This window comes from Bactrocera dorsalis, chromosome 1 (genome assembly GCF_023373825.1).
Source record: "Bactrocera dorsalis isolate Fly_Bdor chromosome 1, ASM2337382v1, whole genome shotgun sequence".
In the NCBI taxonomy this organism is placed as follows: domain Eukaryota; kingdom Metazoa; phylum Arthropoda; class Insecta; order Diptera; family Tephritidae; genus Bactrocera; species Bactrocera dorsalis.
This window is the reverse complement of record NC_064303.1, coordinates 18,919,788-18,947,016: the sequence shown is the minus strand read 5'-3', so window position 1 is coordinate 18,947,016 and position 27,229 is coordinate 18,919,788. Positions and strand designations below refer to the sequence as shown.

The 27,229-nt window shown below is 37.7% G+C and overlaps 2 protein-coding genes across 17 annotated transcripts in view; one reads left to right on the top strand and one right to left on the bottom strand.

The window, feature by feature from the left end:
* Positions 1–27,229, bottom strand: part of LOC105233378 (WD repeat domain phosphoinositide-interacting protein 2) — a 194,669-nt gene that overhangs the window by 109,143 nt on the left and 58,297 nt on the right. The window lies entirely within an intron of this gene.
* LOC125775313 (rap guanine nucleotide exchange factor 2-like) lies at positions 2,425–26,551 on the top strand. 15 transcript variants are annotated; one of them, XM_049457447.1, is made up of 8 exons: positions 2,425–2,793; positions 12,772–13,470; positions 14,515–14,712; positions 14,780–18,581; positions 18,732–18,791; positions 22,621–23,013; positions 23,304–23,429; positions 26,209–26,551. In XM_049457447.1, the coding sequence occupies exons 2-7, from the start codon at positions 13,441–13,443 to the stop codon at positions 23,384–23,386; spliced, it is 4,566 nt and encodes a 1,521-aa protein (XP_049313404.1). In that variant the 5' UTR covers positions 2,425–2,793; positions 12,772–13,440; the 3' UTR covers positions 23,387–23,429; positions 26,209–26,551. The 15 variants fall into 15 exon arrangements, 14 of the variants coding, with proteins under 14 accessions (XP_049313404.1, XP_049313375.1, XP_049313429.1 ...); XM_049457418.1 differs by having other exon boundaries at positions 18,648–18,791; XM_049457440.1 differs by lacking the exon at positions 2,425–2,793 and adding an exon at positions 2,802–2,939 and having other exon boundaries at positions 18,648–18,791.

Sequence of the window (27,229 nt, the reverse complement as noted above, 5' to 3'; positions counted from 1 at the left end):
ATCGTCGATAAAGATCAACGGAATTGGGACAAGTGCATCCAGATGTTCCTGCTGGCGTATCGTTCAGCGAAGCACGAGACAACTGGTTACACGCCAGCAAAGATTATTTTCGGATCTGATCTGCGACTCCCTGCTGATCTTAAGTTTGGAACGAATCCTACAGCTGTAAGAAATGATGGAGATTATTGTTCTGCCTTAAAGGAAGAAATGAATGAATTGCATCTAATGGTAAGACAGCATACGCATCTGATGAGCAATAAGATGAAGGACCGGTTCGATCAAGCGGCAAATTCAAAAGGTTTTGAAGAAGGTGATCTGGTCCTGTTGTACAATCCACTTCGAAAGAAAGGCTTGTCCCCGAAATTGCAGACAGCCTGGGAAGGACCCTATATGGTGATGAAACGACTTAATGACGTGGTATACCGCATACAAAGAAATGGGAAAGCACGATGTAAAATGAAAGTAGTACATTTGGAGAGGCTTGCCCCATTTGGTTCAAGAGGATTTGTGCCTAATCGGGACGATTAGGCTTTAGTGGAGGGCAGTGTTACAAAAAGTAGTATTAAGTTGTATTTGTATTACTATATGCATCCCTGATTATGAACAATAGCTGTAGGTATATGGAATAGCATTTTGTCTTGTTGTAGACATCTGGCGCCACACTGTCTGCTCGTCTAGTTAAACAATTGCTGAGTCTGGCGCCGCGACTGTCTGTTTGCGTCTGGCGCCGTATAGCCGTATGTTCTGGTAATTTCCAGACGCGATATTCTAGAAGGACACGTCGGCATCAGCGAGAAGTGCGTGGCTATATAAGCCGTGGCAGCGCCAACGTAATCAGTCAGTGCTAAGAGTAAACTGCTATAGTGTAGACGAGTTGTGAAATAAAGAGTTGTTGAATTAAATTAAACAGTGTTGATTTTATTTGTCAATCCAGAGATACGAACCTAGCAAAGTAAACTAGCAAGAGTAAATTCGTAACATTATTAAAGAGAAATATTCCGCACCGTTTATTATATTGCAAAGAGTATATTGACTGAGGTAACGAATTGTGTGATTCTATAACTTTTACAGAAAGAAATCTTATAAAGAAGGTCTACTAAGCTAAGCTCAATTTAAATAGTGGAGTTTTGGCATTTTGCTTTAATAGTTAAAGAATGGTTGCTGTGAAACGTGAAACTTCAACTTCAATGGTGAATGTTTATTATCATTCGAAATAACATTCTTTGGCATTTATTTTTCGAAGATTATCTCATTCAAAGGTTTACCGCGGCTATGTCACAGAAGATCCATCCGTAGAGTCCAAATTTCGATGCCTCGAATGATACGCCTAATACTTTGCTCCAAGGCCTGAATCGAGCGGGTTGTCTGCATTAGACTCACAGGAAAAAGTCTAATACTGTGATATCAAACGATCTTGGTGGCCAATCGACCTACCCAAAACGTGAAATTATCTGCTGAACGAAGTGCTCTATCAAGAAATCCATTGATTGATGCGATGTGTGGAAACCAAATGTCGCTGAGATCACGAGCTTCATTTTAGGCATTTCCGGATAATTGGATGATGTCGACAACAACTAGCTAATCATTACCATCCTAACGGGGCTTAGGTACCCATTACATCAACAGTACAAGCAGAAAGTACAGGAAAGTATACATGAGAATACTAGAACACCTTCTATCCTTGTGTTCTGTCTTATCTAGAACTCGCCTTAGGAGTATTCCCAATTCAAGGGATCAGATGAGTAAGATATCACATCGCCTTAAAGTTCGCAAAAAGCATTGACGTCCTATATGACGAATATTTCAGCACGAATTAAATTGAAACACCATCTGGTATTACTAAGGATCAGTAGATCTCTCTTTGGCCTAACAGGTGGACAGTTTAATCTCACCTAACTACCGAGAAGTTTCAAACCCAGCCATTAATTCTAATTTAGGAAAAATACAGAAGAGCAATCTAAAGTATAATCTTAAAAAAACATAATCAGAAAAAAATTATAAAATATATATTTTAATTAGCAAGTATGACCTTAGTTTTTGTCAAATTGGAAGTTAACTACAATTTTATTTATTAACTTCAATTAACTTCAAAATTTGCTCTCACTTAATACTGGCAATACTCTCTGTTGTTTCACTTCTCAATTGAAAAGAGGGCGCCACTCGCGGTTTATCTTTAAACAACAATTAGTGCTGCCATACTTTTAAGCAACAACAGTCGTACTTAATTCAATTTGTATTTCAGACATTGCATTACTAAAAGTAAACTGATGGTTTTTATTTAAAATTATTTATTAATAATTATTCATTAATAATTTATTTTATGCTCATAGCATTGCATTTTTACAATTTGACACAATCAGATTGTTTCGCAAATTCGGTGCGTTCCTTACTACCAGTCGTTTTCTGGCAACACCACCAGTGCAGACAGCAGCAGTGAAAAGAAAACGAAAACGAAAACGTCGACGCGTACGGAAAGAATTTAGCTGCTCTTTTCGTTTTTTATTTATTTATTTGCTTTAAATGCATTTTAAAATAAACAAATTGGATGAGCATTGATGCATTTCGGCATAATGCAATACAATAAATTGTAGTGAAATTGTGCAAAATTGAGTGTATATATTTTAAAGTAAATTTTTACTTGCGTTTCCTTGCTCATTGTCTCGTCGCGTAGTCCGTCTCGTTCGGTTGATTGCAGTGGCAGCGAAGTAGCAGCGCAGCAGAGATAGAAACAAATTGTGCTCCGAAAATTGTAACTCCGCGTAGATATCAAATAAAATATGCAATTGAACAACGGTACGAGGAAACTCAAATAATAAATAGTTAAAATTATAAAATTTGTTTTAAAAAATGTATTAAATTTGCGCTTTGTATTATGTGCTGGCAAAGTTTTCGTTGCTTATTGGAGTGGGTACGACCAACAACAACAGCAACAACATAGGGTACATCTACCTGCGTACGGTGAAGTTTTCCGATTTTATTCGCTGCATGCCTTCGTCATTATTAACCCATTGTGCGTGAAACAAACTGTCACAAACACATTGCATTGCATAGACAAATATAGAGAAAACTCAAAATGTTTTAATAATTGTTTGGTGCTTTTGGTTTTCATTATTCGCATAAAGTTTAGTTATTTGTTGCTGTATTAGCTGCCTTATCTTTTGTGTACAATTAACAAAAAGACTATGAAAACAAAAACATGTGTTGTTGAAATTTACATTTGAATGGTAATTAATTTATGCACAGAGAAACTTAATTACTTCCGTTTTCTCTTCAAAAAAGTAAAAAGGTGCCTATTCACAAATCGTAAATTTTGTACGTATAAAGTAATTTCCTTTGGTGAGTTTATGTTTTGAGTTTCAAATGTTTTCGGAATTTTACGCCCATGCAGTTAAAGAAAAACACAAAAATAATTCAGTTAAAGCGGATGCAGTGACGCTATGGTTATAAAATCAGTTCTCAAACTTAACGCGGTCAATTGCAAAACGTGCAAAATTTTGTGTGAAAATGACAAACGTGCAAAAAAGTATTATCGTGATCTACTTAAACTTTATACCCTCTACAAATCTGTATATTTCATACTTATATTTAACTTAACATTATATCTAAATTTTATTTCACACGCACCCAGATACCCACTAAAATTGACACATTTATTATTATTTAACATTTATTATTATGTATCATACCTCTAAGTATGACATATGACATTTAAGCAATATAACATACACATATGGGGTACTCACAACCTGTCGTAAAGCATCGTAAAATCGTAAAAATCATAAATTTTTACACTTGGTATATAAACAAATTGTTACGGAATATAGTTTAAAGTAAATGTCAGTAGTTCGCCCACTTGTTTTCCCCGTCAAATAACGATATACATATGTACATACATAAATACTTACAACAGCACACGAGAGCATACAAACAACGCCCTCGTTCTGTTCCCCTTTGTACTTGTACAAGATTTTATAGCTATAGTGTTTGGATCCGCCGCCCGTACCGCACCGCATATCGTTCACATGTTGCGCAGTGCGCAAGCCAGTCATCCAAACAACCAACCATCGCCCCATTCCATTCATTCATACATTCGGTAGCGCAGCACCAACGCCAGTGTTGCTGCTGTACAATTTAACTCCCACTTCATCTCACACGCTACAAGTTGTTTCTGCTGCCGAGCAGCAGCTGTAACGAATTGCCTGTTGAAACTTTTTTTTTGTTCAATTGTGCTCATATTGTTCTCTGTTAGCAATAACGACGAAATAGTGCCACAAAAAAATTTCAAATGCATTAAATTGAAACCAAAACTTAATTGCACCAAAAGAAATATTTTATTGCGCGCACAATGTGACGTAGTCAGTAAATTGAAGTTGTGTAAGCAAAACAAGTCAACACATACATACATACATGCATATTTAAAAGTTTGGTCGAGTTGCCAATTTGGTAGTGGGTGTAATGACAAAGGTCAAATTTGTTAAATGCCAGCGTATTAATTTTTGAATGAAAATAATATGAGTATGTAAAAATATTTTTTTTTATAATAAAAAATCTTCATAAAATAGTAACTGTGAAATAGCGCGCCTTTATACCTATAATTTTCCCACAGCAAAAATGATTTTGAACTTTTTATAATAAACGACAATAAAATGACGATTATTACACAAACCTCTTCCTGATTTTTTGCGATTTCTATTAAAAAGTTGTACTATGTAAACTACTTAATAGGAAAACCAATAAGGAAGAAGGAAAAACTACAAAAGCTGGATTTCCTGGGAAAATTAAAGTGATAGTGAGGGGAAATGTAAAACGAATGTTTTTTGTTTTAGAAGATTTGTGTTTCTGATTAATTTTTTTTTGTTTTTTAAAAACCTTGATAGTAGCTACAATACATAAGTATATGGTAAAAGCAAACAAAAAATAAATTAGTAAACTCAATGGCAACACGAAAAAAATTTACTATAACAAACGCATATACTAAGTAAAATACAACACGAAATTGCAAATAAAAAACAACAAAGAAATATCACTTTCGCACTTAATATAACTAAAAAAAAATAGAAAGTATGTGTAATAATGGTTGTCAACTTATGACGTATATTGCTGGTACCATAGCTGTTTTTATAAGTATATGTATGTGACTGCCTACAATAATTAACGCTACCATCACCCCTTCCACATCAGGTGTGCTCTGGACGTCCTACTGTTGTCATTGCCACCACACTGGTACCACTTGATTATATTGCTTATTTGGTGTGGCATGCAGTCTCACTCTGCGCGCTAAGAGCGTTCAACTGGTACAACCTAGTGGAGGGTACCACCAATCGAACAGGCTAAACTTGAAAAAATATAGTGATTTTTTTTTTCTAATTTTCTCCGCTGCTTTACACTTACTCTGTTGTAGTTATGAGTTTGGTTAACTATTTGCCTATTTGGGCGGCAAGTCAAGTGGAATGCCTTGGAATATTGTTGATAAAAATGCAGTTTTTATAGCTCTAACGGAGAGAAAGATAGGGGCACTCATTTTTTGAGGCAATTGCAGTGTATGCTTTCAATAACTGCACTTTGAATATCCGATTCTTATTAATACACTATTAAAACTTATATGTGAAAATGCATATACAAACTATATAGATTTAATGTTATAAATGTATCATACGCATAATACGAGTATAATGTTACAGCAGCAATTTGAGTTACAAAATTGCGTTATATTTTAAAAACAATACTTGAAACTATTGCCTGAATACATTTCGTTTGTAATTGACTTAAATTTCATTTGGGAATTGATATCTCAAACGGTTTCCCGATTAAGCCGGCTTCGAATTTATTAATGTTATATAAAATGTTTTTGATACGATAATTTGCGGGTTAAACATAGCAATAATAAAGATAAGGTCTTCAGAATTTTTGCTGTGAAAAACATTTGAAGAGTAAATGTGCCATATTTGAAAAATGTCGATGTCGAAGGTTTGCAAATTCCACGATGACATTCATTATATTTTGTTAATGTGATATCTTGAACATAATTAATGCTTATTTTCTGGGAAATAAATATGTGTAATAAAGTCATATATTGAATTCCCTATTTAAAAGGGTTCCTATTATGATTTATATGACAAGAAAACACGTTAAACTATAATACCCTTTACAATTAATTTAAAAAAAAGTCTATATAGAAAAATTTAATTTATAATCCGGCAGCTTGTACAGCTAATCGCATACATATGTACACTTACATATGTATGTATGTTTACGATGTTGGTTATTTTAGTCTAAAAAATTTGTTCGGAGATTGTAATGCCTTGGAATATTGTTGATAAAAGTGCAGTTTGTATAGCTCTAACGGAGAGAAAGATAGGGGCACTCATTTTTTGAGGCAATTGCAGTGTATGCTTGAATAACTGCACTTTGAAAATCTGATTCTTGTTAATACATACACTATTAAAACTCACATGTGAAAATGCATATACAAACTATATAGATTTAATGTTATAAATGTATCATACGCATAATACGAGTATAATGTTACAGCAGCAATTTGAGTTACAAAATTGCGTTATATTTTAAAAACAATACTTGAAACTATTGCCTGAATACATTTCGTTTGTAATTGACTTAAATTTCATTTGGGAATTGATATCTCAAACGGTTTCCCGATTAAGCCGGCTTCGAATTTATTAATGTTATATAAAATGTTTTTGATACGTTAATTGCGGGTTAAACAGAGCAGTAATAAAGATAAGGTCTTCAGAATTTTTGCTGTGAAAATATTTGAAAAGTAACTTTCCCATATTTAAAAAATGTAGATGTGGAAGGGTTGCAAATTCCACGATGACGTTCCTCATATTTACTAATGTGATATATTCACCATAATAAATGTTTATTTCTCGGAAATAAATATGTGTAATAAGTCATACATTGAATTCCCTTAATTTAAAAGGGTTCCTATTATGATTTATATGACAAGAAAACACTTTAAATATAATACGCACTTTACAATTAAATAGAAAACAATTGTATAGACAGAAATTTAATTTAGATTCCGTCAGCTTGTATAGCAACCGCAATACATATATGTATACATAATTATGTTATGTCCATCGCATGATTGTTATGTTAGTCTAAACAATTTGTTCGGAGACTTGTAGCCTGGGACAACAAGGTAGCCCATTTTTTTGCGATCAGCTTCTTTGGGCAAAAGTAACCTAAGCAAAAGTTCAAGATCGGATCTCACTGATGGATCTAGTTTAAGTATATACAGACGGAACGAATCATGGTTTACTCAGCTTGTGCATGCCTAACCCATTTCGTAGTAACATACATATGCATGTGTATCATATACTAAGTAATACCTTTTAAGGGTAGCCAACGTTTCACTTTGAGGCTAGTTGTCAAGGAACTCTCGCTGATGTAACAATAATCATATACCTCTGTTCTCAGGGTATAAAAAGCTTAAATATACGTCAATGTGTTTATGACAAAATATTTAAAACTCATCACGTCGAAAAAATAAATCTTGTTATAACTGCGATCACCCAATCAGTTGTTTTATGCCAGTTAATCTATGTACGGAAATAACAATGAAAAACAAAATATTTAAATTGCTTGCCTATTGCTGGCTTGTTGAACTTCCCAAAATGTTTCATCCACATTTAATACATTATAATGTGCATACAAACACATTTTTTATATGACTAAGGGAACATTTCTAAACAGATTTTTATTTTTTTATATATTTTTTTCAATTCCATATTTTATCTCCCCCTTATTTTCCATACTAGTCCGACTAAATCGCCTTGCTTGTCAGTCTGTCAATGTAGTATAAAACTCAGTTGTACAAAGAATCCGATTGAATACAAGCGCGCGCGGTTATTTTTCGCGTGCTGATACATGTGATCCGATATAATATTGTACTAGTTAGTACTAGCGTAATATAAAGTGATTACTTTAAGTACATGCACATGTTGATAACCGTATATGAATGTATGTATAAACGATTATATATATATATAATTTTTGTATGTATGAATATAAAATAGTATTGCACAAGCTATCTAATAAGCTATGAAGCGCTCAAAGTTGAAGCTGGCTGTCAGTCAATGTACAATGACCGTTTTTAACATCTATAAGATATACTTATGTATATGAAAATACAAATGAATGTATGTGTATCAAATAATTTGTGTATCGCAATTTAGTCGTTGTGCTTAAAAATTCAAAAAGGAAAGAAAGAAAGCTGTCTAAATGTCTGTTGTTCGCAATTTTTTTATTTGGCGCTGCCTGTCCAAATATACAAAGTCCAGCTTATTAGCGCCCACTCGTATGTCATAATAAATAAAATGCGAAGAGTTGCGCTGTCGGATAGTCTTATTACATATTTTTTCATGTGATATGTTTAAAATTTTAAAACTTTTGTTATTATTTGTATGTTTGTATACACTCTTAAATTTATATTATATACATACATAATTATATAATTATAGATGTGCATACTCTAATAGAAATGTGTTTATGGGCGTTTTCATTGTGAAAATGAAGGTTAAATAGTGATTTGTGGGCAACAATTAAATGTTTAAGGAAGTTGAGGTTAGGCCAAATTTGTGTGGTTTATTTAATTGTGAAGTTTGTAACACTTTTTCTAATATGAACTTGCATTTTATTTAATAAAAAAAGAAATTAATTCAATTTTTTACACATTTTGTATTGAATTTTTCGGTCAAAGGGAGCTAGCGAGTATGGTGGCTGCCGCTATAGCCCGTTCGCACGACTGTCGAGTCTACGTAATCGGAGCGGTACCGGATTTTTTGTCCGGCTAAAGACTGTCAACTCGACATAATTCTTCCGCTACAACAACAACAATTGTTGCTATAACTTTTCTTATTTTTCGTTAACCAAATTTTCTTTTGCTACCTCTACTCGACCTTCTTTCTTTTAAAAGACTCTGTGATGCCGCGCTTTAAGCAGTAAACATGAATAAATAAAATTTTTTTCAATCTATAAAGGATCTGATCGTATGAAATCTTTCTAATGGTAACATGGTAGCTTACCATAATATAGCTTACCGATCCACAGCAAGGTCTTGTGTGTACCGTTCTCACGACAGTCGGATCTAAGTAACCGGAACGGACCCGGATTATTATCCGGCCAATAATTGTCAACTCGGCACCAATCCACGAAATTTCTTCGGAAATGTTTTCTGCCGCTACAACAACAACAACAACAACAAACTCTTATTTGTGAAGATATAATAGTTTCGGTGCAAACGAACTTGACATTTTTCTTGTTTTACATAATATTTATTAAAGTGCCAGTTTATTTCCAAGTTATGTTTAAATTTGGCACAGTTACGTATTAGTTTGCAGAAAATGTTACCTAAATCATTTGAACAGTTGAATCACTTCAAACTCAGACCACAAAACCGCAGCAAGAAATATACAAATATTTTTTTATCATCATTTTAATGTTTCTCATTTTTAAAATACTTATTCTTATGCACATATGTATGTATGTTTGTAAATATTTGCCTTATCAACGTTTGCATTTCTTACTAATAATTGCAAAATTGAATTTCCCACATATTACAATTATAATTATCAATACAAATGCATAACAACAATTAAAGGTAATTAATGCAACAATTATTTTACCAATATCTTATGTATTCTCTTTCTTGGCGGTTCCCACAAACGCGTTGCGCAATTTGAAGTTCAATAATCACGTGCGAATGATTACTTATTATAATTTAAAATTGTGCTCAATTGGATAATTAATTGGGCAATTCAAATTTCGATTTTTGTGAAGAATAAAATTTTATCGGTTTTTGTAAAGTAATAAAATTAGAATAAAATTTTATTGTGGTAAATTTTTAAACAAATTAAATAATTTCTTTTTTTTTAAATTAATATGCAATTTTTAGTATTTTGACACCGGAGACACTTTGAACCAAGCTTGCCACTTCTTCAGATGAGTTTAAAGAATACACTGCGAATTATGGCCTATTTTGCTCTCTACCATCATCACATTTTTTATTTAAACCCATTGCATCCAACAGACGTAGTAATGCTCCTGAGTTAATGGATGTGTTATGCTCGCTTATTGGATTCATTGTCCCAACAGCCTGACTGCTTGCGATTGAGTGGCATTCAAGGAATATATGTTTTGGTGTCTTTGCGGCATGTCCGCAGAACCGACACAGGTTTGCAGTACATGATCTGAAATTATTCATTTTATTATAATGTTGTTGTTGTTGCAGCGACAGAATTTTGCCGAATTGACAGTCCTTGGCCTGCCTAATAAACCGGGTCCGTTCCGGTTACCTAAACCCGACTCTTTGTTATATCCGTTATCAAGTCTCTGTTAGGGTGCTAAGGTTCAGATAAGTTGTCATCGAAGTGATCCAACTGTTGGTCCAGAAGACGTGTTGTTTCGACGCGGTCTGACCATAGGGTGAGAGGTGTCAGATGTATAGGGTTAGCTGGGCCATGCAATAGGTGGTTAGAGTCATGCGGGGACTCGTTGCAGTGCTGGACATATATTATTAAGATGTTTTGGGGGTCTATTCTGGATGAATAGGAGTTTAGTCTGCTACTGTATCCTAGAATGAAGCTGCGCAAGCTATCTATTTTTAGAACCGGACTGTCGTGGGAACGGGTGCATATTTTATCTAGTCTACAGTGACCTGCATAAAACCTAACTAGCTGTCTTAACTTTTCGCTGTACAGAACAATCAATTGCTTGTACCTTTTGTAGTGAACCCTCCCAAGCTAAATTTACTATCACTAGGAATGAATACGTTCACCATAATAATTTTTCCCTAAAATAATCTTTGCACACCTACTGATGGTTGTAGGACAGCAGTTTTGATCCGTTCTCACGACAGTCAGGTCTACGGGAGCGAGTTCAGATTTTTTATCCGGTCAAGGACTGTAAACTCGGTAGGATTTTGCGTGGTCCTAATATCCTAGGCCCATACTTCTTTATCACCAAAAATGCAGATCCGCGAACTCAAATCGTCAGCAGATTTTGTGAGAGAGCCGAAAATTTGTTTTTGACAATGGACAACCCAATCAGGTTGATCATGGATATCAGCAGAGGATCATCTACCACAAAAATATCTGAAGAAACATAGCAAACTTCTTTGAAACAGCATCGCCAATCAGGAACATTAACTTCCATTTATTACCTCCACAAGAAACCGGCAAACTTTCAAGAGCTGGTTAATATAATCCACCATTTTAGCCCAATCCCTTTAAAGCAGCTAGTTTCTGAGCATACCTTCTATTGCATGTGATGACAACTCATCGGGTTTCGTATATCATTATAACAACAACAACAACATTGAAGTAGATGTGATTCAATATTCAATTGAATTGACTCTGAGAAGCATTTTCAAAACTTCACAGTTCGTAAAGTTGTTGTTCGCCGCTATTTTGCTATGCCCTAATTGTCACTGACCGACTACAATACACACTTGGCAGCGTCGAGCTTCCTGTGATCTTATGCTCCAGTCAACTGCGTCTCATGCGGCGCATTTACATACTCATCTATGGATATGGTGCACTATATAGATATAAGTACATATTTAAATTTATACCCTGAAATATGCCATGTATTAAGTATGCCATGAAGTTTGTAACACCCGGACGATAACGTTGGAGACCCTGTAAAATATATAGTATATAATTGATTTACAGGATGAGTTGAGTAATTTTAGCCATGTCCCTCTGTCTAATCCGTCTGTCAGTCTGTAAATGCTTGAACTAGCCCCTCAGTTTATGAGATATCCATCTGATAGTTGACATACGTCCTCTTTTCTCTAACAAGTTGTTTATTTGTCGAAACCGTTGAACTGGGACCACTTTAGCTTACAACTGTCACGCAAACTGACAGATCCAACTCAAGTCCTTAACAATCTGAAACAATCTCCGAAGAAACTGTTATTGTTATTGCAAAAATCTGCCGATTTGACAGTCCTTGGCGGAATAAAAATCCGTTCCGTTTACCTAGACGCGAATGTCGTGTTCAGATCGGGTTTCTATATCATATAGTTGTCATATAAACTAACTGACCAAAAGTTCTTTTAAAGACAACTTATTTTTATTCGTGAAGGGTATTATAACTTCGTTCCAACCGCAATTAACGTTTTCTACTTGGTTTCTATTTTTTTTGCTCTTCGGTATTACAAGAATGTTGCTTTTGTGATAAAACGGAAAAATGCAAATCAATGTTGACGCTCAATGGAAGGTGGCCTCCTGATGTGTTGGAAGGGGAGATGAGTACATTCATTGCATGGCAACGCTGTGCAGGCAGTCAAGTGGCACCAGACAAATAAGCAATATAGGGCCTGACAAATTTGTGTTTGTATGTATGTGTATGTGTATGTAGTGATATGCTAAGCGTGTGTATCACAATGGAAACACCAGCTAGGCACTCACTATAGCACGCAAGTATGTATTTATGTCCTATAAACTTGAGTGTGGGTGGTACGGTTACGGCTGCAGCCACAAGTGGGCACACAATATTGGTTTATTTAAGCGCTCTATTATGATATTGCTCATCCCTATCGCACTGCTGCCTCAATGGTATTGTAAATTACGCCTCCCATCCACACGCTGCAATTTGTCGGTACTGTCTGTATCATGCGCCCAAATAAGTTTATTATACAATAATCATATTATATATTTATTTAGCTACTTAATGTGTTAATATGCAGTGTATGTATGTTTGTATGTGTTTATTAATTGAAAGCACTTTATTTCGTATTTTTCGCAGAGCTTCAAATCAACAGTCGACGGTCAGACTGATTGCTGACTGACTGCTGAATGCCGCCCTAGAAAGTAAACATTATAAACTAACAACAACTACAAAATAATAACAAAAACGGACTAAAGCAAAGCTATAAGTGGAAATTAAAACCGACAATGATGGCCATAACAGCAGCGGCAGCAGCGACAGCTTAGTATTCAACATATACACAAACATACATACTGGAAGAAGTGCAAAAATTGCTGAAGAAAGTCTCGAGTCTCCAATGCAGCCAAAGTCATCTGCATATTAACTGCAACCAACAAACACACATATAACGCATTCGCATACATACAAACATATGTACAAATATACATATGTATTAGTGTGTGTGAAAAGTGCGACGAAAGCGCTGTGCAAAGAATTTTCAAGCTTAACGCACTTGCAGCACAACTAGCCGTAGGTGTGTGATAAAGTGAAATACATATCAGACACAGTTTTAATGCATTCACGTTATCAACGTGGCCAACAACAACAGCGACAAGCACATCAGCAAAACATAATCATAATATATTTAACTGCATTAGAAAACTCATAAATTTAGAAGAAAAAAACAGTAAATATTTACATTAGTGGCACCGTAAGTGCCAAGTTTGCGACAATATTAACAGCTAAAGTGATATTTGTTGGCAACTAATGGATCCATATCATCATATTAGACATCATGTAAGTAGTTTTATTGACTATAAAGTAGAAGAAAAGTTAACTTTGGTTGCACCGAAGCTTTAAAAACCTACAAAAATAGTTATATTGTAAAATGAAAAAAAAAAATTCTATAAAAATCTGTTTTTTAACGTTCAGTTTGTACGGCAGCTGTATGCTATAGTGTTTCGATCTTAAGAATTTTTTCGAAAATTGTATCATTGCCTTAGATAATGTTCCATGCAAAATTTCGTATAAATATCTTTTCAAATAAAAAAGTGTTCCATACAAGATCGTGCTTTTAAGCGTTTAGTTTATATAGCAGCTATATGCTATAGTGATCCGATCTTAACAATTTTTTCGGAGTTTATAACCTTCCCTGAGACAATAATTCCTGCAAAGTTTCCTGTAAATATCTCGTCATGCAAAAAAGGGTTCCATACAAGACCTTACTTTTGATCAAACAGTTTGTCGGGCAGCTATATGCTATAGTGGTCCGATCTTAAAATTTTTTTCAAAACAGTATCATTGCCTTACACAATAATTCCTGCAAAATTTCGTGTAAATAGCTCGTCATACAAAAAAGTTTCCCATACAAGGACTTAATTTTGATCAAACAGTTTGTCCGGCAGCTTTATGCTATAGTGGTCCCATCTAAAATTTTTTTCGAAAATTGTATCATTGCCTTAGACAATACTCCCTGCCAAATTTCATGTAGATAACTCGTCAACTAAAGAAGTACTCCATATAAGAACATGATTTCGATCGTTCAGTTTGTATGGCAGCTATATGCTATGGAGGTCCAAAGTCAGTGGCTCCGACAAATAAGCAGCTTCTTTTGCAGAAAAGCAAGTATGCAAAATTTCAAAACGTTATCTCCAAAATTAAGGCACTAGCTCGCGCATAAATCGACAGTCTTGGCTAAACCGACTTAGCTCATCATGCTGATTATTTACATATACATACATTTATTTTATAGTGTCTCTGACGTTTTCTTCTAGGTATTATAAATTTTATAGCAAACTTAAACCTTTTCATAATTTTAACCTTACTTTTTCTCTACCGCAGTATCCACCCACGCGTCCTGAATTGCAACAAAAATGCAATCGCGGCTCACATTCGAGTGACACGAGCTCAGCGTACAGTGGCAGCGATACAATGGCGTCTGTGTACGGCTCCTCAATGGATGCGGAGGAGATCGATCTCTCCGGTTTGGTGGAGTCGGTGGTGGACTCCGATGAGGAGGACTTGGCGGAGAGTATGGATGTGAGTTGCATGTATTTATATACTACTTCACACTTACTTATAAATGCAAATCTTCATAATTTTTTAGAGTCTAAATGTACGCGATGCGGTGCGTGATTGCCTGGAGAAAGATCCCTCCGAACGCACAGAGGAAGATGTCGAAATACTGCTGGAATTCACACAAGGTTTGAAGGCCTTCACCAATATCACGTTAGCGGTGCGACGCGCACTCTGCGCCGTCATGGTGTTTGCTGTAGTCGACAAAGCCGGCACCGTGGTGATGTCCGATGGTGAAGAGCTCGATTCGTGGTCGGTGCTTATAAATGGCGCCGTAGAGATTGAGCATGCGAATGGCACGCGTGAAGAACTGCAAATGGGTGATTCCTTTGGCATACTACCCACCATGGATAAGCTATATCATCGTGGTGTAATGCGCACCAAATGTGACGACTGTCAGTTCGTTTGCATAACACAAACCGATTACTATCGCATACAGCATCAAGGTGAGGAGAATACACGACGACACGAAGATGAGGATGGACGCATAGTGATGGTCACTGAATTGCGGCAAATCGGCAGCAATGAACATGGTACAACGGGTAGTAATGCGAGCGCCGCCAGCGCCGCGGGCATGAAACGTGGTCATGTGGTGATACGCGGCACACCCGAACGTTTGTTGCAACAGTTGGTGGAGGAGAATTCAATGACTGATCCGACATATGTGGAGGATTTTTTGCTAACACAACGTATTTTCATCAAAAACCCACAAGAGGTAACGCAAAAGCTGCTCGCTTGGTTCGAGTGTGATGCCGAGCCGCCAAAGGGCAGTACAGCGTCACCACAAGAGATACGCGACCGTGTGACACGCGTCGTCTTGTTGTGGGTGAACAATCATTTTACCGATTTTGAGGCTGATCATGAAATGATGGAGTTCCTGGAGGTATTCGAGGCTGGTTTGGAGCACACGCGACTGCTGAGTCAGCTGCGTTTGTTGCATATAGCGTGTGCGGCCAAAGCGCGCATGCGTAGTTGTACATTGACACGTTCATCGCGTGATGAACCTTTAAACTTCAATATTATTGGCGGTTATGAGATGCGCGGCATTACCGCAGCAACTGGCGGTGGCGGTTGTGGCATATACATAGCACATGTAGTGCCCGGTTCGAAGGCGCAAGATGTGGGTCTCAAGCGTGGCGATCAAATACACGAGGTGAACGGTCAGTCCTTCGAACATGTGACGAGTAAACGTGCAATGGAAATACTAATGGGTAGCACACATCTGAGCATAACGGTAAAAAGCAATCTGCTCGGCTTCAAAGAGATGATGTTGGCAATTGAACAAGGTGGTAATGGTAGCAGTGGCAGCAATGGTGCCGGCACGCCTATCGGTAGTGGCAGCGGCAGCAGTGGCGGCTCACTAGGCAGCAAATCATTGCGTAGTCCACGTCGTATATGTGCCAATGACATTGCCAAGTTACATGGCCGCTGTATGTTGGACGATATGACCACCACAAATCGTTCGCATATGCTGCGACTCAGCTCAGTCGATATGTTATTGCCCACGGACCAAACAGACAGTTGTCCGCCAGCCACACCGCCACCGGTTATGCCGCAACAGCCGAGCAGCGGCGGTGGTAATATGGCCAGTAATTTTATGTCGAATCTTTTGCAAAGTGTTAGTAATGCATCAGCGCGCAAGGACTCGCAAGCCAATTGCAATGACGGCGGTGGCGGTTCCAAAGGTGGCGGTTTTATGACGCTTGCGCCGAGACGTCGCATACAAAAAGCGCTGGCGAAAATGAATTTGTTGCAGCACAAAAGCATCGGTGGCGCCGGTTTGAATGATTCTGTCGATATACCCACGCCCACGGAGACGATGTCACAAAAAGCCGGCAAACTGACCACTTCCTCTTCCAGTTCCTCATCTACCTGCGGCGGTGTTGGCGGCGGTAATCGCCTATACCAATCGCAATCCAATCCGGATTTGAGTTCATCACTGCTGTATGAAGACGCCACTTCTTTAACAACCAGCACTGCTACAGCGCCGACGCCAACACCCAACTATCTGACTGCCTCCATGCATCGGCCATCGGCAGTTTCCACAACAAGCTCCGCTATGCTGCCCGATTATCCCGAGCATGTGTTGAAAGTCTTCAAAGCCGATCAGTCCTGCAAGTATTTGCTCATCAATAAGGAGACGACGGCGCACGAAGTTGTTATGTTGGCGCTGCAAGAGTTCGGCATACATGACCCTAGCTCGAATTATTCGCTTTGTGAGGTTAGCGTCGGTGAGGGTGGCATGGTGAAACAACGTCGCTTGCCCGATCAACTACAGAACTTAGCCGAACGTATTGGTTTTGCAGCGCGCTACTATTTGAAAACAAACGGCAGTACCGAGACACTGGTGCCCGACGAATTGGCGCTCGAGTTGGTGCGTGAGTCGAGTGTGCATTTTCTGCAGCTGAACGCCTACGAGTTGGCCATACAATTGACACTGCAAGACTTCGCCATCTTTCGGCAAATCGAATCGACTGAGTATATCGATGATCTGTTCAATCTGAAGACGAAATACGGTGTGCCAATGTTAACGAAATTCGCCGAACTCGTTAATCGTGAAATGTTTTGGGTCGTCACCGAGATCTGCAGTGAACATAATATTGTGCGTCGCATGAAAATTGTCAAGCAATTCATAAAGATAGCGCGTCACTGCAAAGAGTGTCGCAACTTCAATTCCATGTTCGCCATCATATCCGGACTCGGACATGCGGCTGTGTCACGCTTGCGTCTTACCTGGGAAAAACTGCCGTCTAAATATCAACGGCTCTTCTCCGATTTGCAGGATCTCATGGACCCCTCACGCAACATGTCAAAATATCGCCAACTTGTCTCATCCGAGCTGCTCGCACAACACCCCATCATACCGTTCTATCCGATTGTGAAGAAGGATCTCACCTTCATTCACCTAGGCAATGACACGCGTATCGAAGGTCTCATTAACTTTGAAAAATTACGTATGCTCGCCAAAGAGGTGCGTCTACTAACGCATATGTGCTCATCGCCCTACGATCTGCTCGCCATACTCGAACTTAAAGGTCAATCACCCTCGAATGCGCTCTTCTCGCTCAATCAGCTCTCCACTTCACAAAATGCCGGTGGCACACACAGCACCGTTATCGCCGCTAATGCCGGCCAATCGACTATTAAGCGTCGCAAAAAGTCTACAGCGGCACCGAATCCAAAGAAAATGTTCGAAGAGGCACAAATGGTGCGTCGCGTCAAGGCATACCTGAATAATTTGAAAATCATCAGCGATGAGGATGCACTGCACAAATTCTCGCTTGAATGCGAACCGGCATCCAATTCACAAACACACGGCAGCAGCGGCGGTAGTACGCGTGGTGAAAGCGGTTTGGGTCGCGATGGCACCGGCAACTCATCGACACGCAGCGGTGATCAGCTGAGCATCTATTCGCACACGTCATCCTCATCGGCACCGAATTCATCGTTGTCGCTGCGCAAACGTCATCCCTCATCGCCCACACTCTCTACCACCAGCTCCACGTCGTCGACCAGCGATCATCATAATCGTCGCAATATGGCGCACAATAATAACTCAAAATTTGGCATCGCCTCACCGCAAGCCGTCAAAAAGATACTGGCGCTATCCGATCCGACGAAAGTGCGTCCACATCAGCCGTTTACAGCGCGTCATTCCGGCATGCCACCACCACCGCCACCACTGCTAGTTAATACGCCGCACCACATACTTGCGCATGCGTACAGCAACACCACAGCGGGCATGCCTTTAACTGCCGCTACTGGCACTTCCACAACGCCAAGTCCGTGTACGCATCGACGTCTGGCATCCGGCAGCAATTCAATGCCAACAGGTGAGTCTGCAATAATTCTCATTTCTTTTAACTTTTTATACTAATGTATGCGCAATTCACACACAGGTAATATGGTACCCGTGCGGGCCATACATGAACGTTCAAATTCGGACACGCCAACGCCACCATTACCATCTGTTGATCTCTCAGTTGAAAGCAGCAGCGTTACCACATTTCGAGACTTGCCTTTGCGCAAATCTGTGACTTCCGGTAAGCTACAGTTCTTTTGCTTTTTATTTATACAATATTTTCAATATTTTTTTGGTTTACCGGAATTTTATTATCACAACTCGTATTGCTTAACTTCCCCTCTTGCTTACTAACAACAATCTAGTATAGAAAGATATTAGTGATTTGAAATTTAAGTTGTCAGCAGTAGCTTGCTTGCATTGAGGTAAAGGGTCTGTTTCAGTGAAAGTAGTAAAAGTAATTACTTTTTTATACATAATATATTTAAAAAAATATTTATACAATACTTCATAATAATTTTGAAATGGGTTTATTTATGAGAAGGTTTAGTTTTTACATAAAAAGGTATATAAAATCCTCAAGAAATTTAAGCAACTTCTTTGATTTGCATGTTCTGGTGTTGGTACCTAATGAGCAATCAGTATTGCTGCGAGATATTCCCTTACAGATTCATAATTTTTGTTTTTTTAGTTTTCGAAATTCATGACAGCTGAACAGCTATTCAAAAATGACAGCTCTAATACTACTATGAGCAAAAAATAGTAAGACTTTATTCAATAAAAAATTAAAATTCTTAATTTATACTTCAAAATCTAGGTCGTCCCCCGCTCAAAGTAATCTCGCTTGGCCCCAATACATTTCTTCCAACTTTTCTTCAATTGACAATTTTCCCGGCGCGGACGTTTGAGTTTGATGATTGGCCAGAAGTCTCACTTTCTGCACGATATTGGTTGAAAATTTGGCGCAAAACTCACGAAGAATCAACGCACTATGCGACGGTGCATTCTCGTGATGCAAAAACCAAGAGTTGTCGACTCATAATTCCGGTTTAGGTAAAGCTTCGCGCAAACGATAGTATTCCTAGTTGACAGTTTGATCGATAATCGGATAAAACTGTCAACATTACCTTGATTTTTACTCTGCTTTGACGTGATTTTTCGACTTCGGCTCTCCGTCGCTACGATGCGAAAAAGTTGAGAGATTTTGAAACCAATGAAGCTTACACTTTTTTTATACCATGTTCAGACCGACACTTAATCACACGATTTCGGCTGTTGAGTGGTTTGTCCCACTAATCTTATAAATTTATTAAGATTTCGCCATACAAAAATGACTGTTTTCTAAATCACTTCATTGAAATGATTTGATACTGATCCACTCTAAATCTCTCTGTGCGTTTCTGAATTTGCGCCATCTACTTGTCAGCATTGGAAATCTGTTACATTATCACAGCTGATTTAGACACTACAAAGGGAAAAAATGTAAACAAACAAATTTTTTTTAAATCAATGAATCTAATTTCACCTGAAAATCGACTTAACAAATGAAAAAATTAATCCATTAATTCTATTATATGGAGAATATTTAAAAAAAGACAGCTTTTATTTCAAAATACTATATGACAATCTTTTCTTTTGATAAATTTAAGGGATGTGAATTCTTGAATGAAAATAACAGCTGTTTTTGATTCTTCTAATGCCAGTGAGAATGGACTGATTAGTCCCCTTTTATCCCTTTAAATTTTCGGTGTGAATATGGTATTACCTAAATGATCTCTCAAAATGGGTTTCATTGTTCCTTCCGATATTTCAACGATGTCAGTAAGATCTATCGCTGTTCATTGTCGATTCTCAAGCACTAATTCCTTTAGTTTATTGACGTGTTGATCATCAGTTGATGTTGATGAACGTCCTGGACGTGGTTCGTCTATTAGCAGGTGTTCTGGAGATTTTAGGCTCCTTGTCGCAGAACCGGCAATTTACGCAAGGAGCTTTTCGGCTTGCAGTGGCCGGTGGAGAATGCGACAAGTAATCTGAATTTGTCCCAAGGATGTTAATTACATATTAAAACCTAATAAAGTTGTAACCCCCATTAGCAACTTGTAGTAGATATGTACGTTACAACCAGCCAGATGCATTGGTTCAAAATTTTAATGAAGAAAATCTAAAATTATAGCTATAAATTTAATTTAAATTTATGCCACGCCCATCGTGCAATTTTGATCCCAGCTCCATTAAAGGCCTCCCATACCAACTCGGAGGCAAAATTTAATGTCTCTCACGTAATTAGTTATAGATTTATATGTTAACAGTACCCTTATATGTGGAGTATGCGGTGTTATCTTCCAATTTCATCCGTTGTGTCCAATATACGATGACTCGTTCGAGCATTTCATCGGGTAACTGGCGAATGACACGCCTGATAATTTGTTTCAAGGCGTGAATAGAAGCGGGGTTGTCCGTATAGACATTAGACATTACATATCCCCTCAGGAAAAAGGCTAAGGGTATGATATCACACGATCTTGATGGCCCAAAACGTGAAGTTATCTTTGCTCCGAAGTCTTATCTCAATAAATCTATTGATTGATTGGAAAGTAGTGCCGTGCCATCTTGTTGAAACTAAGTGTCGTTGAGATCACAAGCTTCAATTTCAGACATCCAAGCGTCGTCATTGTCAGTTACGTGCTTAGCGGCATCATTTTTGAAGAAATATTGAGCTATGATTCCACCGGCTCACAAACCACACCAAACCGTTGTTTTTTCTGGATGAGATGGCAGCTCTTGAACCACTTCAGTTTGCTCTTCGTCCCAAATGCGGCAATTTTGCTTATTTACATAACCATTGAGTCAGAAATGAGCTCATCTCATCGTTGAATACATTTTTTGCTCGAAAACGTCGGATCTTCTTAGAACTTATCAAGAGCCCATAGAGCAAAGCAATCTCTTTTGGGAAGGTCGAGCGGCTTCAGTTCTTGCACAAACTCTACACTTTTATTTTCAAATCTCGACAGAAAATGACGTTCCATACGTCAGTCCGAGTTGCTGCAAACGGCGTCGAATCGACTCTTTACGGTCTTCGTTTACACTCTCAGCTACGGCTGCTATATTTTCTTCACTGCGTGCTGGACGTGTTCTATTCGGTCGAATACTAACCAATAATGAGTGCGAATTTTTCAGGCATAAGTCTTTCCACGTTGAAATGCCAAACAAAACTGAACAAAAATAGCATGAAAGCTAGACACAACTCACGCGTGGCTATTGATAAAAGTACCTCCACTTGGATCACGCGTTAAATATGAAATATTGAAGATTCTTCAATTAGAAAATTATGTGCATATTTCAGATTTAAAATATTATATTAAATTTATCACAAATACTACTATTTAAGAGAGTTAGGTTAGGTCCGATGGCTGATTACTCATAAAAACGTGAAATCACAGTCAAATATTTAAGAAAGTTGCTTTAATATCTTAATTAATATGCTACTGTCGAATTTTGCATACTAACAACGCTACATACATACATACATATATATTTTACTACTTTAGGTGTGTGATTATAATTTGCTCTTATTTTTTATGATTTACTATTCTTTTGTTTATTTTGGCTTTTTCCCCCCTTCCATACCCGAAACGTATGTAGACGCTGATCATCTAATTTAATATGTATAACAGCGTGTCGGCTTACAAACACACAACCACTACGTAGATACGTAGACACGTAAACACGTTTACATACATTCATACACTGTAGTTTTGCAAAAATTGAGACGCAACTGTAGTTGGGTATTTGAACAATTTTTAACTTTTTTTAGTTTACAATACATAATTTTCTGTTGTCTCATCATTATTTCACACCGATCACACCAAAAAAAAAATCCAACCAAACGACGAAAAAACACCAAAAAAAACCATAACAAAAACAAATGCAACAAAAAATTGGATAAAATAACACGCTACAATTAAACACAATGCCGCTGACGTGCCAACAATGATAACAACAACAACACTACACATACACTGCACTTGCACATACATACATTATCACATCAACATCATCCATCATAGGCTCGGTGTCATCCAGCGACAGCGGACACGGCTCATATGCGCAACAACATGACACCAGTAGCTCGGTTTACACCGCCGCCGATTGCCGACTGCTCCAGCAAATCTCCAATACGGCGGCACGCAATTTGAGCGGAAGCGGCGTCGCTGGCAACAGCAGCAGCAGTAATAGTAGTAGCGGCAGCAATGGCAGCGCACCAACTACACCGGTACCACCACCGCCACCATATCACATGTTGCGCAGCGCTGCACACAATGCCGCCAATAGCTTGTATCACGCGAATGCAACAAGTGCGGCACCGTTGCCGCCACCGCCCTACACGCGCTTGCATTGTGGTGAGACCATGGTTGCGCCGCTGATGCATCCAGCACACACACGACATTCCAATATGCATGGTAAGTCGACACAAGTACGCGGGTGGGAGTGGGCATAAAGTGAAAGGAAAACCCGTAAAAAAAGTGCAATACATTTATGTGGGGGCAAGCAATGGCTAATGTAAACTATTACTAAAACAATACAACAACAAAATGTTAGTAAGCAAGTGCGCAAGTCAAGTCAATAGCAGTGAAGAAATTTATTTTTTTCTTTAAGAAACTTTGTTTTACTTCACATTACTTTGATTTATTTTCATTTGTGCTTTTTGTACTGTATTTATTAATGCATTTTTTTTTTCTTAATCTTGCAGGTGGCACTCCGAGTTTCGTTGATGGCAACAACAAATGCCCAATGTGTCCGACAATGTCGCCACCATCAAATATGAATCAGTAAAGTGTTTGAAAAACATGTCTTGAGATTATGTGTAATTTTTAGAGTAAGTACTGCGATCATAAATCAATATATTTATGTAATAATAACATAGCTCAGCTAATAATTTTGTATAGAGACATTCTCTAGGCTTAAGGAACAGAAGTATTTCTAGAAATCATTATTAACCGGGATTGCCAGTTTTCTATTAAAGAATCCGTATTTGGGATTACAAAATAATAAATAAGCAAGTAAGGAAGAGCTAAATTCGGGTGCAACCGAACATTTAATACTCTTGCAACTTGTAAGAATCTAAGCCAGGAGACAACTGTAAGGTGCAAACCGTCAATCGGAGGATAGAAATCAAAACAATTTTATATACACTTGAACTCGCCTCACAACCGCACTTTCGTTAACTTTGACAAAGCTAACTGGGTCGGCATCACAGAATTTACCGAGAGCACTTTCATCGCTTTACCCAATTCCGCAAGATGATCGCAGACATTACCGTTCGCTTCATCCCGGCTGGAATAATCGCGAAACTCCGCTCTAATTTCCAAGCCGAAGCAGCTGATTTAGGTAATGAGCGCGACACCTGCCGATCCTTGTGATCACCGAATAAGGGATCTCAATTTGGAGATTCGGCAAATGGTAAGCCAACACAAACGGACAAAATAGATAGAGCACCTGAAATTCTGCAACCTCTCCACCGGTGTGAGTAAGCTTTGGACTACTCTGTAGAGGCTTTGTCTAATCCGAAGAGACTTGATGACCGAATTGAAGAAGTGCGCGAACTATTTTAGCCGGCAATTTTCACTGCACTTCCAAGGGATGTTACCCGGCGGCTGCGCAAAATTCCAAAAGACTGCACACCACTCACTTTCACCCATGAGGAGATTCAAAGTATCATCAACAAGGCGAAATCATCCAAATCCATTGGCTGTGATGAAATTAACCTGCTGATGCTAGATGATAAAGCACTTAGGCTCGAGCTACCTCCCCATGGTCCTTAACCTGTCGCTGAGCTCTCTTCAAATCCCACCACTGAAACCTGAGAAACACGCCAGCAAAGTGGAGTCCTATAGCCCGATAACTCTCCTCTCCCCAGTAGTGAAGACACTTGAGACCATGCTACTACCGACCTTCACGCATCACCTGAGCCTGGCAAACCACCAGCATTGCTTCCGAAAAGTGCATAGTACCACCACGCATCACCTGAGCCTGGCAAACCACCAGCATTGCTTCCGAAAAGTGCATAGTACCACCACAACACTTAACGTCATAAACCCCCAGATAGTTCATGGCCTTAACCTAAAACTGGCCTCCGAAAGGACGAAGAGGATCGCCTTTGCCACAGTCAATTACAAAACGCTACTTGAGGACATCAAAAAATTTACGTTCCCTCTAGGGCTGAAGAGGTGGAGCATAAAGAGAGGAGCTTTCGTCAATCCTCCGTACTATTTCGAGATAAAAACTTCAAATTGAGAAGAATTAAACAGGGAATTCTGCGGGGTGGTGTCCTCTCCCAGGTTAGGATTCAACTTCTAAATCTCGAAACTCGTGCAACCACCAAAAGAAACTTCTGTCATCTCGTCGATGACATGTGTTCAGACGTAAACGGCTATCTTTTCGACCTTTCTCGTTTCCTCGCTGCACGGAATATAACACTCTTTTCCACTAAAACCATAGCTACCATATTCGCAAACTAGACGAAGGAGTACAGCCTTGACCTTGAAATTTCAGTCGATGGCGTTAAGATTCCGACTGTTAATAACCTTAAGATTTTAGGTGTGACTTTCGACACACTCCTCACACGACGAAGATTATTGTCAAAGTACAAGGTCGCAACAAAATCCTCAAGTCGCTAGCCGGCAGCACATGTGGAAAAGAAACGTTTTTGGCAACATATAAGGCGATCGGCCGGCCGGTCTTTAAATACGCCGCACCAATATGATCGCCTGGATGCAGTGAAACGTGGACTGGGAAGCTACAAATATGTCAGAACACTGCACTTCGGACTACGACAGGATGACTCTTGATGTCTCCCATCGAACACCTGTACAGTGAGCCCTTATACTCTTAGTTAAGGAGCATAATGACATCCTCTCCAAGCAGTTTCTGCTGGGGTGCTTTCGGAGAAATCATATATGGGAAGTAGGCGTGGATGCCACGCCCATCGTTCAATTTTTATACCGGCTCCTTTAAAGCCGTCTTATACCATCTCGGGAATAAAATTTAATACCTCTGACGTAGTTGGTCATAGATTTATCGTGCTTTAAGTAGTTTTTAACAGTACCGTTATAAGGAAAGTGGGCGGAGTTATCATCCGATTTCATCCATTTTGGTTTTCCTAAGAGAATTTGGCTATTGTAGTTGTAGTGGTCTAGGAGATATGTATATTTATCTTATTAGAGGTTATGGCCACGCCCACTGTTTTTAAATCTTCAGCCCACAGGCTATTCTTGCTACTGCAAACCTCTGTGCTAAATTACGGTTATATATCTTATTTTAGTGCTTAGTTATGGTACCTTATAATTTCCCTTTGTTGGCGTGGAAGTGGACCGATTACGCCCACTTTTTTTTTGCCAAGGAACCAGTGTATCAAGTTTCATTAAAATCTCATTTTTATAAATATTTTAATAAAATAAAATTTTGGTAGAAAATGCTTTTATAAAAAAATCGTTTTACAATAAAAGTTTTTTTATGTAGTAAAAAAAAACGTTCTAAAAAAACAATTAATTTTTTAACAATTTTTTTTGTGATATACATACATACATACATATGTACATATATTAAAAATGATTTTGAAATATTTTTACTCAATTACTTATTTCTTTTCTTTTCAGTTTAGTATAAAAAAAAAACCAAAAATGCCAAAACTACTTTTTGGTTGTGTTTGGAAATGCAAATAAGTGACAACCAAACTATTTTAGAACAACAACAAACAAAAACACACTGAAAACCAAATTGACTGCAAATTATTTATACCCACAAAATAAGCCAATCTGTTCTTCCTATTCGGTAATGAGATGCTAAATGAAACTTTGTCGTCCATTGAAAGTGAAAAATGCAAACAAAAAAGCCTACTCCGCAAGATGCCACCACCGTTTTTGAACGTAATATACACAAATATTTATTTTCGTATATATTTAACTGAGACTAAAGCAAAGTAGCCAAATGAGAGAAAGTAATACATACATACCTACACATATGTATATGCTGACAGCAAGAAGTGCAAAAAAAATTTAAAAAGTTAAAGAAAGCAAACTAAATGTTTTAAAATTAAAGAATTGCTTGTTAAAGTATATAAGACATGCGTATATATGTACATAAGTATATAGCTAAAGTAAGAAAATTTATTGAAAGGAAAGAAATTACTAAAAACTACACTGATACACACTTACACACTTACCTTTACAGACACACCCACATAATCAATGGCATTTGTGCGATCTTTTATATAATGTATACATAATATATTTACAAAAACAACTATTTTTTTCTTTTAAGTTTTATTGCTATGAAAAGTAATATATTTATACAATACTTTCTATTATAACTTTTTACCTTTTTGAAAGTAAATCCCAAAAAACACATAAAAAATATTTAATTAAAATAATAATAATTCCAAAATTATTTTAATGCTAATAAAAAATAGTTAGTTGTAAGTTAAGGTTTAATAAATCAAAGTGATTTTAATTTTTTGTTTCTTTTTTAGTTTTTGCTTATAATTAAAATGAAATACTGCGCTTTTAGCACGCTACTTTTAATATAATTAATCAACATTGTCTTTTTGTCGCATTGTATTTTAGGTATGTAAAGAAACAAAAAAATACAAAATAAATATAAATATTTAAAGTTGCTAAA

Bases quoted from the DNA above. Each gene is read 5' to 3' on its own strand.
- LOC125775313 (XM_049457418.1), top strand. From the start codon at position 13,441: ATGGATCCATATCATCATATTAGACATCAT. The intron at 18,582-18,647 runs GTGAGTCTGCAA...ATTCACACACAG, and splicing joins CAGCAATTCAATGCCAACAG to GTAATATGGTACCCGTGCGG. The intron at 18,792-22,620 runs GTAAGCTACAGT...CATCCATCATAG, and splicing joins GCGCAAATCTGTGACTTCCG to GCTCGGTGTCATCCAGCGAC.